At 43.2% G+C, this 18,990-nt stretch overlaps 1 protein-coding gene across 2 annotated transcripts; it reads left to right on the top strand.

Annotated features, from left to right (window-relative positions):
* The first annotated feature begins 1,561 nt into the window (after positions 1-1,561).
* Positions 1,562-16,854, top strand: LOC306943980 (uncharacterized protein). Of its 2 annotated transcripts, none has more exons than XM_079530564.1 (5): positions 1,562-1,933; positions 7,166-7,771; positions 8,182-8,298; positions 10,216-10,461; positions 14,796-16,854. In XM_079530564.1, the coding sequence occupies exons 1-5, from the start codon at positions 1,642-1,644 to the stop codon at positions 16,565-16,567; spliced, it is 3,033 nt and encodes a 1,010-aa protein (XP_079386690.1). In that variant the 5' UTR covers positions 1,562-1,641; the 3' UTR covers positions 16,568-16,854. The 2 variants fall into 2 exon arrangements, with proteins under 2 accessions (XP_079386690.1, XP_079386689.1); XM_079530563.1 differs by having other exon boundaries at positions 8,179-8,298.
* The last annotated feature ends 2,136 nt before the right edge of the window (positions 16,855-18,990 follow it).

The raw sequence follows: 18,990 nt of genomic DNA, 5'->3' as shown, positions 1-18,990 counted from the left end.
CCTCCGCGGAAGACTTGAGCGGAGGAGAGCGTTTCCGGGAATCTGGCCGTCGCGCAAGAATTCAGCGGAGGTGGAGCTTAATTTCCATCCACCAGCTGTCTAAAAACTCAAGCTTTAAGCTGCGCGCAGCCGAGAACGTGCGCAGCTCTTTCGACCGTGTGGCAGCGGCTTCCGCGGAGGTGGAGCTTAATTTCCATCCACCAGGTGCTGCCACACGGTCAAAAGAGCTGCGCACGTTCTCGGCTGCGCGCTGCTTAAAGCTTGAGTTTTTAGACAGCTGGTGGATGGAAATTAAGCTCCACCTCCGCCGAATACTTGCGCGACGGCCAGATTCCCGGAAACGCTCTCCTCCGCTCAAGTCTTCCGCGGAGGTGGAGCTTCTTTTCCATCCACCAGCTGTCTAAAAACTCAGAATTTAAGCTGCGCGCAGCTTAAGAAGTGCGCAGCTTAAGAACGTTTTGCGCTATGGTGTGGAGACGGTGACCAGCCGCTGCCACACCATCAAAAGAGCTGCGCACGTTCTCGGCTGCGCGTAGCTTAAAGCTTGAGTTTTTAGACAGCTGGTGGATGGAAATTAAGCTCCACCTCCGCCGAATACTTGCGCGACGGCCAGATTCCCGGAAACGCTCTCCTCCGCTCAAGTCTTCGGCGGAGGTGGAGCTTAATTTCCATCCACCAGCTGTCTAAAAACTCAAGCTTTAAGCTGCGCGCAGCTTAAGAAGTGCGCAGCTTAAGAAAGTTTTGCGCTCAGGTGTGGAGACGGTGACAAGCTGTCTAAAAACTCAAGCTTTAAGCTACGCGCAGCCGAGAACGTGCGCAGCTCTTTCGACCGTGTGGCAGCACCTTTAAAACCGTTTTGCGCTAAGGTGTGGAGACGGTGTTAACAGAGGTAATTTAAGAAGTCTACAACTTTTGTTTTCTCAAGGTAAGGTTTGTTCTATCTGTTCGAGCTGATTTACCATATTGTTTGCTTCATAATAATATTGGTCTGTCACATTTTTACATTAGAAAATGTACTTAGATTCTCCAGAGAAAAAAACGTGTAAATGCCATAGAGTATATATATAAGGTAAATGCTCATGTTAAAGTCACCACTATTTACCGGAAGTGGGCGTGAAAAACGGGCTGTGAGATAGGCCTCCCAGCCTCTCTACAAGTACTCCATCTCTGCCCACCTCACGCAGATACAGGAAGTAAAGCAAAGTTGGCCTCTCTTGCTAATTCTCCTCTTGGGTTGTTCTCAAGGGGGCAGGCAGGCTTTCCAACGTTGAAGCTCTAGGTCCTAGTGGTAGGACGAGGGACTACAGGCGGACCCGTGGATTCATGACCGGGAAACCCCGTGCAGCTGGGCTTTAACGTTGAGCGCTCGGTTGCCCTACGTCACTCAGGACCTCAAAGTTGAGGTCCTGGGAGGGACTTCCGGCAGTCTTCCGGGTGCTTCAAAACGCCACTGAGCAACTTCCACTGACATGAATAGCTGGGGGGGCGGAGCTTCGCGCTAGTTCAGTCTCTATTATATATATACTCTATGGTTGTTCTATATGGCTCTGCCTCTGCTTCATTGCACATGCGCAACGCACTATAACCCTGAAGGGAGCGCGTGTTGTTTTCATGGCGGTGATCAACAAAGCTTGCTGAAAAATGTCTCATGAAGGAGGTAACATGTGTCAAATAGAGACTGTACGGCTGTCTATAAATGAACATCTGACGTCGGTTGGAGAGGAGATATTGTGTGTTTTAGAAAAACAGCGTGGTGTTGATGAATGTTGTGTGAAGCTTGTCAGAGTGTTTGTCATCGACCGTCTCAGTTTGGCTACAGAGATCATATTCAACCTCTTCCAGAGAGAGATAGAGACACTAGAAACTCTGCTGGAGAGACGAAACAAACAGCTGGACCTCTTTTCACAGCCACACATCAAACTACACAGAACAGGTTGGTTGAGCTGCATTATTTGAACCACTGTGACGTCATGCTGTAGTACTTGTTTGTTTGATTGATTGATTGAAAATCTTATTAACAGTTTGCAGAATTACAGTACATTTCAAGCACAAACTCAATACAAAGGCTGTTAACTGTGAGTGGACGACCCAATTAAGCATTACACTTGTTTACAACAGGGTCCACCATGTTCAATTCATCAAAACATTTAGAGACGTAAAATAGACACTTCTATATAGACAAAGAACAGTACAGGAATTCATCATAATGGAGGTAAAAAGGGAAAAGAAACCTATACAGTGAGGGGAAAAGGGGGGGGTGGGGGGGATTCCGATTTTACGGGGGCCAGTTTCGAATTGCAGCTATCCGTAGGTGCCCTTTGAGAGCGGTTTTGAAGGAGTCAAGGGATTCGCATGTCTTAATGACTGTTGGTAGGGCGTTCCACATTTTGGTGGCATAGGAGCGAAAATAATTTAGTCCCTTGTTTGTGCCGAATCTGGGTTGAACATGGTTCGTTGCACTCCCTCTGGTGTTGTGGGTGTGGACTTAGTTAACATTAAGGAAGTATCTACACAGGTACATGGGTATCTTGGTGGAGTATCGAATCTTGTGCACCAGACCCATCGCAAGATGCTGTACTCTGTCGCCGACCCTAAGCCATGCCAGTCTGTCAAAGTGGGCAGGTGGGTTCGGGGGGTGAGGCCAAGTAGGAGCCTGACCAGTTTGTTTTGGGAGGTCTGGAGCCTAGTTTTAAGGGCCTTTGAGGTGCTGTGGTACCAGGAGGTGCATGCATAGTCAAAGAAGCTCCTGTTAAGGTCTTCAAGGTGTTTTTGTCGACCAGTGAGGAGATCCTGTAGAGGAATCTTGTTCTTTGGTTGACTTTTTTTGATTACGTTGGTGGCCATTTTATCACCGGAAAGATTAGCCTCCAGGATGGAACCTAGGTAGGTAATTTCATCTTTACGTGTGATAACATTGTCACCCACTCTAACCAAGAAGCCATTTGCCTTGCTGAGATTACTATTAGATCCTATACTATTTAGATGTGAATTTCGTCTTGTCTTGTTTCATAAGATGGTGGTTGGTTGTTGCGGGTCACTAACACATGTTGTAGTTGAGTGGACAGAAACATACATATTTCATTTGGTTGTCAAACATTTTCAAGTCAAGGACAGACCCCATCTGAAAATATGTTTGTAGCTGGGGTCGCACTTGGAAAGATTCCGCTTTTGGTGACTAGTTTTTGAATTTTGGCGTGGTATGGGTATAATGATTTCAAAAAGCTGTGCAAACGTATTGGGAGCGCCCCCCAGTGGTCTGTTTACACAGACTCAAATATTAGACACTTATAGGTATACACTGACACCACGCTAGACAGGAACGCCCAAAAACGTCACATCCGGTTTTAGCCTGGGGTAAGAATTTTCTATGGCTGCCAATGCAACTTGGTCCAATCCTTAATCACATACGGACAAACATCTATGCCAACGCTATCTAACTTGCAGAGGTAGCGTGCCTTGTCCACGGGCAACATCTTTCAACGTATGGCATTGCAAATACGTTTGATAATCGCTACTCTGCTCAATATTGTTTTGAAAATGCCGCAAATTGCATTGCAGTGAACGAGCGCAAATCACAACTTCCCCCGGGGGTGGGCGGAGTCACCGTTTGAGGCGCTGATTACGCGCCATGAGGTCAGTGTATGGTTGAAAACCAAAATAATTGATAAAAGAGATTTTACAATGGATTCTGTTACTATTGGTTGTGCTAAAATACTAAAATCTTAGGAAAAATGAACAACCAGAAAGGCATCGTTTTCAAGATGGCGTCTACGGTGGCTAAAATGAGCTAAAATGCCTATAAACTGGGATTTAATATGTAAAAAATCATACAAATTATGCACTTTGAATTTTGGCATGCTGTTAGGTATGTTCATAAGGTTTTCAAAAAACATCGCAAACTAATTTGGCTCGCCCCCTAGTGGTCGGTTAGCAACTTTGGAATGAAACCGGCATTTTAAGCTCCCGGCAGCCACCGTGGACGCCATCTTGAAAACGATGCCTTTCTGGTTGTTCGTTTTTCCTAAAACTTTAGTATGTTATTTAGCACATCCAATAGTAACAGAATCTATTTGATCAATTATTTTGGTTTACAACCATAGCTATACGTATCTAATATTTGAGTCTGTGCAAACAGCCCACTAGGGGGCGTGCCCAACGTGTTTGCACAGCTTTTTGAAAACCTTATACCCATACCTAACACCACACCAAAATTCAAAAACTAGTCACCAAAAGCCAAATTGTGGTGATTCTTTACGAGTCCGCCCCCAGCTATTGTGGCCAGGGACCCCCATTCAACATTTGGTTTGACTGATTGTATTAACCATTTCAGCTGGGGATCTCCTAGATTAGAACCTCTTAGACTCTTAGGGCCCCATTTTGAACGTCATATGATATGACAAGAGATGGAGGCGTGGCCAATGTCATTTTGCAATTATGAGCACGGTAAGATGCGCTCTCCGACACCTGTGGCGTGCGCAAAACGGCCTTGAATTAGTCATGGGTGTGTTTAGGGCGTCCCCTGCAACAACCCAAATCTGTAATACCGCATGGGTTTTGGACTGTCAAAATCCCAGCCTTAAAGCTCATACATAATCTGGATTTTCGGTGGTGAGTTGACCACCAAACTACAACATGACGTCACGAGCCGCGGTGACGAGCAAGCCACCGCCCCAGCCCTTCTCTCTGTTTTTACTCACCACCGCTCAACGTTATTTCAGCTCCGGTGGTCAGCTCACCACCGGAGCGGTGGTCACCTCACCACCGAAAATCCAGACTATGTATGAGCCTTTAGTCTTCATTGTATGTAGAACAAGTATGAATCTATGACTATGAAATATTATGCTAGGAAACAGCCTACAGAATAGCCTATTCCCTAATCCTGCCCCCTTTCATGACGATGACAGGCCCAGAAGATAATAAATTCCCCATTTATTTGTAGACGTTTCAAAAAGTATTTAATTAAAGACATGTAAGCCTCGGACAAGGCCAACTCTTGTTGTGACAAATCATGACAATAAACACAATGTTTAGGGGCGATGAAATAATTCGAAAAAGTGCCGTGTACCCTGCCCTTTTTTTTCTTCTTTCCCTAATTTACATGGTCTTCTTACCCTAATTTACATGCTTCTATCACCAACTAAATGATTTCTTATACCTAACTACTCCACTAAGGTGGTGGCCATCTTGAAAAATGGCCACCATCTTGAAATTTCAAGTAGCTGTGGGTGGCTTATTGTCAAGTGACCCACAAAGACTGCTGCTCCAGTAATGTGGAAATCTTGAAATTTCAAATGCCTCAACAATATTCTTGTCAAGTGACCCATGTAGGCTGATCATGTATCATGCATTGACCAGGACTTCTAAATGTTTTGTCAGTCAGAAGAACAGTTCTGTCCGTCCTTCTTTGTCTGTAAACTTTTCTGCACGCGACCAGTGGAACTGCATGATTTCCACGCATCACGGCTCTCTTTTTTTTCTCTCTCCGTCTAAATGTTCATGGATCCAAGTAACTGACGGTGAGGTATGCGGAAGTGCATTTTAGATAATGCTGTAGCACTATTTGTGGCGGTGATGCGTCACATGACTTGACCTATCCTATGGTGTATATATAAACCGTGCTGCTGCTACGGACCTCTCTGCTGGCACAATCAATCAAATATATATAAATTACATCGATCATAGGCGGCGGGTATGTAAGGCTAGGCCAGGCTTAGCCTTCCCAAAAATTATGCTGGGTATTTTTTAAATATATATATAGGCTAATATATGTGCGCAGCATTATATAGAAGGCTAGCCACTCCCAACTCCTTTGTCTGTAAACCTTTCTGATTTGCACGCACGCACGGCTCTTTCCTTTTTTTGGCACAATCAATCAAATATATATTAATTACATCGATGTTCCCCCCTCTATATAAAAATGACAATATATAACTGTATTGTTTATGCCCTGCTTATGCCCTGCTTTTCTTTTCTTTTTTGTGTAAAGCACTTTGAGCTGCATTTCATGTCATGAAAGGTGCTATACAAATAAAGTTTTATTTTATTTTTATTATAATGTCGTATTTCGTCTGACTCTGAGCAATGTGCCTGGCTCTGGCTGTTACAATAACGTGTGGTAGCCTATTTTATTGGCTCAATACAAAGTCGGACAGTGTTTGCTGCGCAAGGGTATTCAATATAGCGCTCACACCGTCACTATAATTATAGTTTGGTAAACTGAAATAAAAAATAAAAAATAACTTGAGTTGTCCTGTCTAGTTGAAACTGCTGCCTTGAATTAGTTGGAATGTAACATTTAGAAGACAATGGCAAGCCGTCGACGGGTGCAGAGAGAGGTGAAGATTAGACGAGTGGGGGAGAGAATGGCCAATCAAATAGCACGAAAAACACGGTCATCCTGACCGTTAGCCGTCATAGTAGTAGTGATTTTTTTTCAGACATCCTAGTGTTAAGGACAATCTCATTTAAGATTTGATTATACGGCCATCTCAACCATTCACAGCGACTTTAGAGCGTGTCTAGTGTAAAAGAGGAAATGGAAAACGCCAGGTGAAGAGTTAAACAAACATGCTAAAAGCTTGTCTGTACTGCGCGGCTTGTCTAATATACCTGAATTTTACAGTTGTTTTACAGCAGGATGTGGATACCTTTTACATTAACGACACAATGTTGGGCGATAACATGAACATGAACACAACTACTGATTTCTCTGAAACATCGCTACATCAGTGCTGTACAAAGAGACTGATAGACGTTAGCATGTGGCACCTGCATGCATGGTAGAAAGTGTGTGTGTGTGTGTGTGTGTGTGTGTGTGTGTGTGTGTGTGTGTGTGTGTGTGTGTGTGTGTGTGTGTGTGTGTGTGTGTGTGTGTGTGTGTGTGTGTGTGTGTGTGTGTGTGTGTGTGTGTGTATCCTAGACAAATTGTAATTGTTGCACAGCATTTTATTAAATAGTACATGTTATACATCTTTGCTCAGCTGCTGGTCAGGCTACTACAGTAGTAACAGATGTGTTTGATGTAGATGGATTCATGGTTTGGACATTGAACATGTATTTACAGCATAGGTTCCTCTAAACAGAGGATCTGTTTAGAGCATAGGTTCCTTATGAAACAGAAAACAAATGTTAAGTATGACTTTCTCTTATTGTATCTTTTCCATAGAATTCCTGCATCCCCTTGTGTGTGAAGAGGAGGTTTCCTCTGAACAGCTGGAGAGGAGCCCCAGTCTGGTCCAGGAGGAACCAGAGCCTCCACTGAGTAAAGGGGATCAGGAAGAGCTACTTCAAAGACCACAGGAAGCTGATGGATCAACAATGATGTTACTAGAAATGATCTGTGAAGATGATAATGAAAATATGGAGACAGAGCCTGTTGCCAGCACTTCAACTGAACACATGGAAGCACAAGCTGATTTAGAGGACTGTGGACAGTCACAAACAACTAGTGTTGACCAGCTCCACATGACATCAAAACAAACTCACTCCATGTTGAGTCACACAGGAGAAAAGCCATATAATTGTTCTGATTGTGGGAAAAGCTATAGTGACGGGAGTGGTTTAACGAAACACATGAAGACGCATACAGGCGAAAAACCCTTTAGCTGTAGACTTTGTGACAAAGCTTTTGTTAGAAAGGATCATCTAAAAAGTCATGTGAGAACTCATACAGGAGAAAAACCCTTTATCTGTACAGTTTGTGGTAAAGGCTTTGATCGACCGGGACATTTAACAAGGCACATTTGGATAAGACACAAGACAACTCATAAAGGTGAAAAGCCCTGTATTTGTAAAGTTAAAATTGATATTTTCAAGATCCAGGGGGCGGCCATCTTGAAAATATAAATTTCAAGTAGCTGGGGGTGTTTTCTTGGCAAGTAACCAGTAAGACTAACCAGTAATTTGCAGGCTTGTGTCACTAACTAATGGTGGATCTTGAAAAATCGCTGCCATCTTGCAATTTTAAGTGGCTGTGGGTGTTTTCGTATTGCTACTATTTTTTAATTTGTATATATTTTTTTATTATATTGACTTGTTCTTTATTTTAACTACACTGTTTAGCTATGCTTCTGTTTGCCAGATTCAGTTTTTTCTGGCATTCCGCTGCTTGTTATGTTTATATATTTATATTTTTTTAATGAAAGGTGCTATACAAATAAAGTTTATCCCCTCTGTCAGAAGAAACGGAGGAAGAGGAGGAGAGAGTAGGAAGAGGCGAAGAAAGAGAAGAGGAGACGGGAGGAGAGGATGAAGAGAGGATAGGAAGACAGTATGATGGCAATCCAACATGGCATCCAGGTGACAATGGAACACTTTACTTCTAATTTTAGCAACTTTGTTTATCACATTAAGCAAATTACACTTTTATAGAGGTTTGGGTTATGTGCCTTGCCATGATGAAACTCCCCAAATATTGGTGAGATAACTTTAATTGCGCGCCTCAGCACTGGCCCTGTCATACTCTGCAGCAGAATATTGTGCCCCTGTCTGGTCTAAGGGTGCACTCACACGGTTAATGCAATGCTCTGTGCTCGTTGGATCAATGCTGTGTAGTATCATGGCCGCCCAATGCATTTCCAATGGAGGTCACATGGTTTGACACAACATTGTGTTGTATGAGGGGGAGGGGCGCAGTCGAAACACAGCTGAAAGCCATACAACAGACCCCTCCCCCTATGTTGTGTCAAACCATGTGACCTCCATTGGAAATGCATTGGGCGGCCATGATACTACACAGCATTGATCCAACGAGCACAGAGCATTGCATTAACCGTGTGAGTGCACCTTAGGTCATCACACACACACCAAATGGACACCCAGCTCAATACCACCATGAGAACCACCCCATTCGACTGTTATCTCTCTATTGAATAGGCGAAATCATCCGTTATCAGCACCTTTGAATAGGCCCAATATGGCCATACTGGCATACTCACTGTTTCAGTATGTCATTATCACCTATTGTCATTATCACTGATGTCCTGACGGAGGCGCGCCGTGTCTGGTGGCCTTGAGCTACGTGAGGCACCGCCGCAGTCGCAGTGCTGAGCGTTGCGACGGCCACCAGACCCGACTCAGCGCCGTCCGAGTTACGTCCCGATAGGCAGAGAATAGTATATATTAGTAGCCCCTAGTTTCCATGCGCTGACAATAGTTTGAAATGACACGTCCACCAGGGGGAAACCTTGACCAGGCTATGGTGAGTATGCCAGTGATTTCGCCTATTCAATACAGAGATAACGGTCGAATCAGCTGATGAGAACCATAACTGGGACTATTCGCTCCACACCACTCCCCTGGCTCCCAGTATTATCAAAAATAGCCCCCCCCCCCCCACACATCCAGCGAGCAGCAGTCTCTCAAAGGATGCTTCAAAAGGTCAAAGACTCTCCCCACCTACCAATCCATGCAGACATATTCTACCTACCCACTGCTCGACTCCCATCTAGACGACCAATTTGGAAGAACCCCCCACCAGCTGACTTCACCATCCAATCAGCTTGGAAAAGGGAATGGGAGTCCAATGAGGTCCAAACAAACACCTGGTGTCAGACCCCAACCAACAGGTACCTGGCACCACCCTCCCAAGGAGACAGTGGTCTACACTCAATAGGTTCAGGACTGGACATGGCCCCTGCTTGGCCAGCCTTCACAAATGGGGCAGTAGCCCAAGCCCACTGTGCGTGTGGTGAGGAACAAACTATGGAGCACATGATTGAAGTTTGCCCTCTCCAAAGATTGGAGAGGGCAATACTCCATACAGCAGACCAGGAGGCAACCGCTTGGCTTAAGAACATTGCATTCGCTAAATAAATAAATACAAGAAAGATGAATAATACATAAAAATAGTGCTGTCCAAATGAATGCGTTATCACATTTTTTGACCCTTTGAAGCATCCGTAGCTCTCCCTCTGCTCATCTAATTGTTCATTCTAAACCAACTAATAAAAGAAAGAGAAACTGTGTGGACATCCCTTGAATGCAACTAATGTTTTGGTGTGCTCTGAAACATCGCTACATCAGTGCTGTGCAAAGAGACTGTCAGACTGATAGACGTGTGTGTGTGTGTGTGTGTGTGTGTGTGTGTGTGTGTGTGTGTGTGTGTGTGTGTGTGTGTGTGTGTGTGTGTGTGTGTGTGTGTGTGTGTGTGTGTGTGTGTGTGTGTGTGTGTGTGTGTGTGTCAATAATAAATCCTGCGTCCTCTCTCTCTCTCAGATGTCTCCTGTATGACGGTACAGCACACGCTGGTCAAACCTCAGAAGTGTGGCCGTGGCCGTCCCAGGGAGTATCCCGTGTTCCTGCCCTCCCCTGCGGTACAGTGTGATGGTCCTGTGCCCTCCCCTCTGGCAGAGGAACCGGAGGAGAGAGCAGGAAGAGGCGAAGAAAGAGAAGACGGGATGGGAGGAGAGGATGAAGAGAGAATAGGAAGACAGTATGATAGCAATCCAACATGGCATCCAGGTGACAATTGAACACTTTTCTTTTAATTTGAGCAACTTTTTATTTAATCACATAGGACCACTTCACCACTTTTCAACATCTCTTCATATAATTGGTCCTCACTAATGTTCATGATAAAACACCACCATTTTCTTCTACTCTGTCTGTGTCTCTTAGGAGGCCTGTGGGCAGTTCAGAAACCCGTCCACCAGTGACATAATCGATGGGGAATCCAAGCTAATAGAAACTGCAGGCTTTCTATTCCTGAAAAGTTGCAATGCGAAAATGGAAGCCATCGTTCTCACGATAATACAAATCTAAACATTTTTGTAAAAAGATCTTGTTTAAAAAAAAAATTGCCTAATGATGATGTCACTGGTGGACGGGTTTCTGAACTGCCCACAGCCCTCCTATGAGACACAGACTGAGTAGAAAAAAATTGTGCCATTTTATCATGATTCTTAGTGATTTTTAGCAGCTAGAGGTGGGATAGCTGCTGCTGATTGGCCAGGCCGTTTTGTGGCCGGGCATCAAGTCTGCCTGAGAGTTCCCAGATGGTAGCAGGAGGGGGGAACCCAGTGTACTCTCTGCTGCCCCATCTGGTGGAGTCAGGTTAGAATAATACACGTACACAAACAATAATACACTAGGCTAATGCCCATTTGGAGTGCAGTGTGCGGTGTCGCGTTCGTCGGATATCCGGTTGTCCAGAACCAGCACAAAAGCCTCTGCCCGTGATCTGGACCTGATCACCCCTATATCTCCATATATGGAGCTGCTGGCCTGTTCTGACATAATTCTGACTTCTGCATAGACTCCATATTTGGCCATGCCTGACAAAGAACTCCATATGGGCATAAAAGGGACACCGACATAATAACTGGGTGGGGCATTTCCAACTTGCATCGTTCCAAGTAGGCCAGTGCCCAACAGGCACCGCTCTAGTCTATCTATAAATGCACCAAGTCTCTGTGTGTACGTACGTGTGTACATCTGTATTCTACGTAACTCGAGAACCGTTCACCCCGACTTCAAATTCGACACACGTGTTCCACACCACCACAGGGAGTGCAGTGCCCGGTGTCGAGTCTGTCGGACACGGACGTACTAACTGGGTGGGGCATGCATTTCCAACTTGCATCGTTCCAAGTAGGCCAGTGCCCAACGGGCACCGCTGTAGTCATTACTTGCGCGAGCAGAGTGCGCACGTATTGTGGTCGGCTGGACCAAAAGTAATATGTATGTATGGTATGCATACCCCTAATTGGCTGTTGATGGTGGCTTCAAGGTAGGTATAAGGTCAATAACGGGTCTAAAGGATTTAGAACAGCAGTTGTAATAGACTTTAGTTAGTAGTGGTACTTGCACGCTCCGCTTGCACACAAGTAGGCCATGGATGGCCTACTTGTGTGCAAGGCGTAAGTTGGCACTCGACAGTGCAGTTCTAGTTATAATTAATAATGGAGAGCGCAAGTACTGCGATCGGCTGGGTATGTACCCATTCTTGGTGACGTAACTATGGTACTTTTCAAGGTTGGTATAAGGTCTAAAGGGTCTAAAGGATTTAGAACAACAGTTGTAGTAGACATTAGTTTATAGCACTCAAAGTAGAGAGGATTTAGACCAGCAGTTGTACCAGACACTACTTCAAAGTAGCTTATATAGAGAATCTATAGGGACTCTGAGCAGCAGTCTTACCCAGACAGCAGAGAGCTCTAGGACTAGGCCATACATGGCCTACTTGTGTGTAAGACACAAGTTGGCATCTCAGAGTGCATTTCTAGTTTTAGGTTGTTTTAGGCATGTTCCAATCTAAGTAACAAAATAAAATATAGATGAATCAAATAAATCAAATAAAAATTACACCTGTGTGAAGTGAGGGGTGCTAATATATTAAAGTCTAACTCATGTTGATTAGGTGATGTAATGGTGATGTAAAACAAACACAAACTAATTAGACGCCATTAACAAAGAGACAATATGACGTAAATGGCACATTATGACGTACATTTTCCCTTCATTGTCAATGGTGTTTACAAAACAAACATTGAACTAAAGACAAACATTAAACCTGTGTATCGGAGGGGCTAGCGCCCCTCAAAAAGAACATGTTATACAATTTTGCTCAGCTACTGAACAGGCTACTACTCATAAAATACATACATACAAAATAAATACAAGTTTGATTGATTTAATACTTTATTAGTCAAAATGTAAACCGTACAGTCAAACTCTTACAGTAGTCTAAATGGATCACTGAAAAAAGTCCTTGCGGTCTTGTTTCCATTCAGGTCCTGGGTATTCACCTATGGTACATTTCCTCTTCTTCTGACTGCATGACTGGGTTAAAAAGATGTCAGGCTACAGTAAAGGGTAACAGTACTTAAATTCAAAAGATTAACTAGAAAAAGTGCCCTTCTGGGCACAGGTCTCCACCAGGAGGATAGGAGTGTGAGTGTGATGTTTGGCAAAATGTTTAGGAGCAATATAAACGTGTGTGTGCGCGTGCGTACATGCGTGCGTGTGTGTGACGTGGCTTGGCCTGTTGTAGCGCCACCATGAGGCTGATTTGAAAACTGTCAAGTGGCATTTCTTCCAAAGCCTAGTGGGAATATGCATGCAGTTTCAGCACAATCGGACAATCGGCGATTTGTACAAAATGGGTACAAAGCGGGCTACTCCTGAAAAGTTTACAAGCCAATCGTAGCCAATGAGGGTGGATTATGAGAAATCAAACAAACCCGTCTTGATCACATGACTATGGAGAGCATGTGTACCGATTTGCGTGAAATTTGGATACAATCTGAAGGAGTAATATTAGAAAATGTGTTTTACATATGTCGGCCTCCTGGTGGCGCTATAAAGAGCAGATGTGAAAAATTCCAGGCAAAGGTTTTTCCTTGGCCTCTAGGGAGGTGGCATACAAAGTTATCCACAGATCCGTGCAGTTAGAGGTAAAAACACTTTTCTGCCAGTTATAGCGCCACCATGAGGCTGAGTTGAAAATGTTCATGTGGCATTTCTTCCTCGGCCTAGTGGGAATGTGTGTGCACAATTTCACGGAAATCACACGATGTGTTCATGATTTGCAGCATTTTGTTTGAAACTGAGCACTCCTGCTTGCTTTGGAAGCCAATCTTAGCCAATCAGGATGGAGTCTGAGAAATCTGAAAGACCCGTTTCGTTGAATGGCTCTAGAGAGACTGTGTACCAATTTGCGTGATGTTTGGACAAAATCTGTAGGTGTACTGTCCAAAAACTTGTTTTGCACAAAGCGGCCTCCTGATGGCGCTATAACAGGCCGTTCTGGAAATTGGCAGAGGTTCATCGTTGGCATCCAGGGAGTGTGTGTGCAAAATTTGGCATCGACCGGGTTAACGGTGCCGGAGATTAGCTGATCACGGACGGACGGACACACGGACGGACGGAGTGCAAAACATACTCTCTCCCCATGCCTTCGGCCTGGTGGAGACAATTAAAACGGTTTTTCAATTTTCATTTTTTGAATTGTCCTTCAGGATCGTTATTCCGTATGCAGCTATTCGCATAAAGGGCCTTGCAAACTGGGAGCGATAAAACGCGCCTATAGTTCATTTTCAGTGAGACCCGCGTTTTTGCTCTGAGAAGTCGCGGTGCGACAACGCAAGCGTATTTACGTGAGCGCGGTCCCGTGAATTTGTTGTGCTCGTTTCGTGCACACGCGCCCGCGACTCACCAGACCTGGTGAACGGGAAGCTAATGTGCTATTCGAGTGAAGCGTACGGTGGCCGAAAGTCCGACTGAAAAATTTAAAAAAGGAAAAAATTCCTGGTATCATTGAGGATGCGCTAGGACGTGTACACACGTCCAATGCATCCGTCGATTGGATTCCCTATGACGTTTCCAGACGTCCTACGGATGGAATGTGTTAAGGAAGCTGAGTAATGCTGATGTGATGATGATTCAAATATTACAGTAAAAAAGTCCAGACCTGCCAACATGTCTGTGTTTTACATGCAGGCCTGCATGTTCACATCAAAGTATGCAAAATTAAACGCTGTTCATATAACGTTCTCTCTGTCACTCCCTCTCGCCGTACGAAACTGTGTGCTATGCCATACATGGGACGGAAAGCTTGTACTAGATTGAGAAAGCACACAATTGTAGTACTCAAAACATTTTCCCAATGTTGGCAAGTCTGAAAGTGTATTGGTAAATTAGGTTATTGCAGCCAATAACAGATGTTTGATGAAGATGGATTGGATTGGACATTGAGCACTTATTTATAGCATAAGCTCCTCTAAACACAGAATGCACTGCATATAAAATGTAGTTCAAACATTCAATGACGTTCTCTTATTGTATCTTTTCCCTAGACTTCCTGCACCCCCCTGTGAGTGAAGAGGATGTTTCCTCTGAACAGCTGGAGAGGAGCCCGAGTCTGGACCATGAGGATCCAGAGCCTCCACTGAGTAAAGGGGATCAGGAAGAGCTACTTCAAAGACCACAGGAGGCTGATGGATCAACAATGACATTACTAGAAATGATCTGTGAAGATGATAATGAAAATACAGAGACAGAGCCTGTTGCCAGCACTTCAACTGAACACATGAAAACACTAGAGGACTGTGGACAATCACAAACAACTAGTGACCAGCTCCAATCGTCTGACTGTTCTGAATCTCGTACTGTAGACAGTGATGAGTGGGAGCCCACGGAAGAATCTGACCCTGAAGACAGTGATGAGTGGGAACCCAGGCAAGATCGGTCCGTTGAAAAGACACTGAAATCACCACGCAAGACACTAAATGTGGAAGGACAAACATTGTATTTGAACAACAAACTGTCCCAGGACCTAACATCATCAAAGCAAACTAACTCCACGAGGATTCACGAAGGAAAGAAAAGCTTTAGCTGTACAGAATGTGGTAAAGGCTTTGATAGAAAAAGTTATTTTAACACACACATGATGATTCATACAGGGGAAAAGCCCTGTATTTGTACCGTTTGTGGCAAAGGATTCCGCGAAAGAAGAGATCTTAAAAGACACATGATTACTCATACAGGTGTAAAGCCACATATTTGTAAAGTTTGTGGCAAAGGCTTTGGTCGAAGGCATGTGTTGAATCAACACATGAGGAGTCACACTGGAGAAAAGGCATATATTTGTTCAGATTGTGGAAAAGGCTATAGTGACGGGGGTGGTTTAAGAAGACACATGAGGACGCATACAGGTGAAAAACCCTTTAGCTGTATAGTTTGTGGCAGAGCATTTAATAATAGGGATCATCTAAAAAGACATGAGAGTATTCATAAAGGGGATCAACACATGAGGAGTCACACTGGAGAAAAGACATATATTTGTTCAGATTGTGGAAAAGGCTATAGTGACGGGGGTGGTTTAAAAAGACACATGAGGACGCATACAGGCGAAAAACCCTTTAGCTGTATAGTTTGTGGCAGAGCATTTAATAATAGTGATCATCTAAAAAGACATGCGAGTATTCATAAAGGGGAAAAACTATTTCTTTGTACAATTTGTGGCAAAACATTCTGTCGGAAGGATGTTCTAAAAATACACATGAGGATTCATGTTCCTAAGGAAAAACAAGTGAGGACTCTGAGAGAAAAGCTCTTTACTTGTACAGTTTGTGGCAAAGGCTTTAAATTTAGTTTATCCTTAAAGAAACACATGGCGAATCATACAGGAGGAAAGCGCTTCATTTGTACAGTTTGTGGGAAAGGATTTAATGTAAATTACCATTTAGAAAATCACATGACCACACATACTGGTGAAAAGCCCTGTATTTGTACAGTTTGTGGCAAAGGCTTTGGTCACATGCATGGGCTAAAGGCTCACATGAAAACACATACAGAAGAAAAACCCTTTATTTGTACACTCTGTGGCAAAGGCTTTACTCGCAAATCTGATCTTTTGGATAGACACATGGCGACTCATACAGGGGAAAAGACAAATATCTGTATAGTTTGTGGCAAAGGCTTTAGTAATATCTACAAACTAAGACTACACATGAGGACTCATACAGGGGAAAAGCCCTATGTCTGTGCAGTCTGTGGCAAAGCTTTTACACAAAGTGGTGATATGAAAAGACATATGGGGAGACATACAGGGGGAGAGAACATCTGAAGGTGATAATTCCTACTCGGACGAATCAATTTATTGAACAGCATAAATGTGTATTGCCCCAATGAAGACTTCTGATTTACTTTGCTTTACTTTCTGGGACAGTTTACATTATATTAGGGCTGTCAAATGATTAAAAAATTTAATCAGATTAATCACAGCTTCAAAATTAATTTAATCATGATTAATCACCATTCGAACTATGTCCAAAATATGCCATATTTTCCTGTATATTGTTGTGGAAATGTTAATATAAATGACAAAGCGGATATAAATTAGTTTTTTAATGTTTTTTGTTTTCTAATTCATTTATATATGATGTGAGCATTTGTAGGCCTAGCCTACACTTTGAGTTAAATTAACACTGGCTTTTGGCCATGTAGACTGGGGTCCCCCATGAGGAAGTCACTAATGTTGCTCTGGAGAGGGAAGTCTGGAACACTCTGGTGGAGCTGTTGCCCCGCGACCCGACCACGGATAAGCGGTTGAAGATGGATGGATGGAGACTGGGGTCCCAGTCCAGAGATAAAAATCATAATGAAATGGCCTAGGCTACTTTCTATCAATTTAATTTGGGGGTCCTTGAAATTAAAATGGCTGAGAATCAATGGGTTAAACTGTAGACTATAGTTAATTCACAAAATACAATAACATGGCACATAACCATTTTTGAAACAGGGCTTGATTTAGAAAAGCCTATATTTTGCGCTAAAGTAAAATATTGAATAACATATAAATGTAGGTTTTAAGGCTAGAATGGCATTGTAGAGAAGTGGACTATAGTGAGAGACGAGATTTAATTGTCTCTTACATTGCGGGACTGCAGGACTGCAGGACTCTGGAGTTAGTTGTGAATGATCAGCTTCAGTCAGTGTTTTGGTTCGTACCTGGAGTTGTGCATTATCTGCGCTGTGCACAGCAGCACAGGAGAACTGTCTTTATATCCATGGTCGTTTTCAGTTGCTTTCCATGCGCGACACAAAAGTACCATGTGTTTGTTTTGGTAATAGCCTATACTGCAGGCGCAGCCATGCTGATTCACGTAATCGCGTTGGACAAAACGAAACCAGGCGGACCAACGTTAATGGCTTAATGCACGTAGGACCCGCATTTTCAAACTGTCCACAAGTTGCGACGGACCCGACGGTACTATAAAATGTTGTGAGGGATTCTTGCAGCGCGCTGCGTCTGAGCCTGATAGCTACACACAGTACACAGCACTAGTAGTGTGCGTGTGTGCATGCGTGCGGAGGAAGAAGACTGGAGGAGGTGTGTGTGTGTGTGTGTGACTGTGTGTAGCCTAATGATGATCCAAAGGGGCTTTGCTAGGCACTGTAGGCAGACAAAGTAACGCAACAGAGTTACAGAATCAAACCACTTGGCAACCCATTGAACCCAACAACAATACACAAGCTACAGTGTATCTCTCTAGTGTTGTTCAATCATGACTGTGCGCTACACAGTGACAGATTTGTTATGCACTGGACGTTCCTGAGCCGCGCACGTTAGGGGCTTATACTCTAAGGTTAGGGGGAACACTGCGCATGCGTTAATTGCGTTAAATATTTTAACGCAATTAATTAACGCAATTAATTAACGCCGTTAACGCGTTATTATTGACAGCATTACATTATATTATTGAAAATTTCAGTCCATAAACATGATTTCATGTAAATATGCCAGATTTAGCTAGAAGGTAAGGTAAAGTTTTTTTTTTTGGTTTTTTTTGGAATATTATTTTGTTTGTTCTATATTGAACTTATTTTAATTCTTTGACTTTTGTCTAATTTTTTTAAATGTTCGGAATAAAGTTTTTCATTCATTCATTCATTCATAATAAAATTGTCACATATTTGAGACAATTTAAGTTGTGGTGTGCTACTGCCGCTCCTTCGCCCTCTGAGGGGCTGAGGGCCCTATTAGGTCATATGACTCGGTAATGTAAATAGGTTTTCAATGTAATGAGTCCTGGGATGCAGGGATGGTCTTTTAGATGAGTCCCAGGGACATCCCCACTTCAACGACATTAGGAGTCATATTTATTTTACAAATTGCAGCATTTAACTCCTGTTTCATTTTATGTGGTTATATTCATGTAGAAAACAGGAGAAAATATTATAACCAAAGCTAGCAAAATAAATTTGAATAAAACAAATGCTCTACATATTTCATATTATTTTGGCTATATGAAATGTATAATAATTCTGCCAGTTAATACATCTTTATGTTTTCATTACACAATACATAAAATAAAATAAAAATCAATGCTACAAAACTAGATTAAAGGACAACTTTAGTTTTTTTCAACAAAGGTTATCATTATTTAGGTTGTTATTAGAGAAAGTAAAAGATGAGTGTTATTTTTTTTTCATTCGCTACTTTCTTTCGTTTTAGGGATTTTAGCTGTTTTTGACAGGGGCGGGGGC

This window comes from Electrona antarctica, assembly GCF_951216825.1.
Source record: "Electrona antarctica genome assembly, chromosome: 19".
In the NCBI taxonomy this organism is placed as follows: Eukaryota; Metazoa; Chordata; class Actinopteri; order Myctophiformes; family Myctophidae; genus Electrona; species Electrona antarctica.
The sequence above is the reverse complement of the archived record's forward strand: the minus strand, read 5'-3'. Positions and strand labels throughout refer to the sequence as shown.

Excerpts from the sequence above, each read along its gene's own strand:
- LOC306943980 (XM_079530563.1), top strand. The coding sequence starts at position 1,642 with ATGTCTCATGAAGGAGGTAACATGTGTCAAATAGAGACTGTACGGCTG. Across the intron at positions 7,772-8,178 it reads ACACAAGACAACTCATAAAG|AAGAAACGGAGGAAGAGGAG; the intron begins GTGAAAAGCCCT and ends CCCCTCTGTCAG. Across the intron at positions 8,299-10,215 it reads CAATCCAACATGGCATCCAG|ATGTCTCCTGTATGACGGTA; the intron begins GTGACAATGGAA and ends TCTCTCTCTCAG.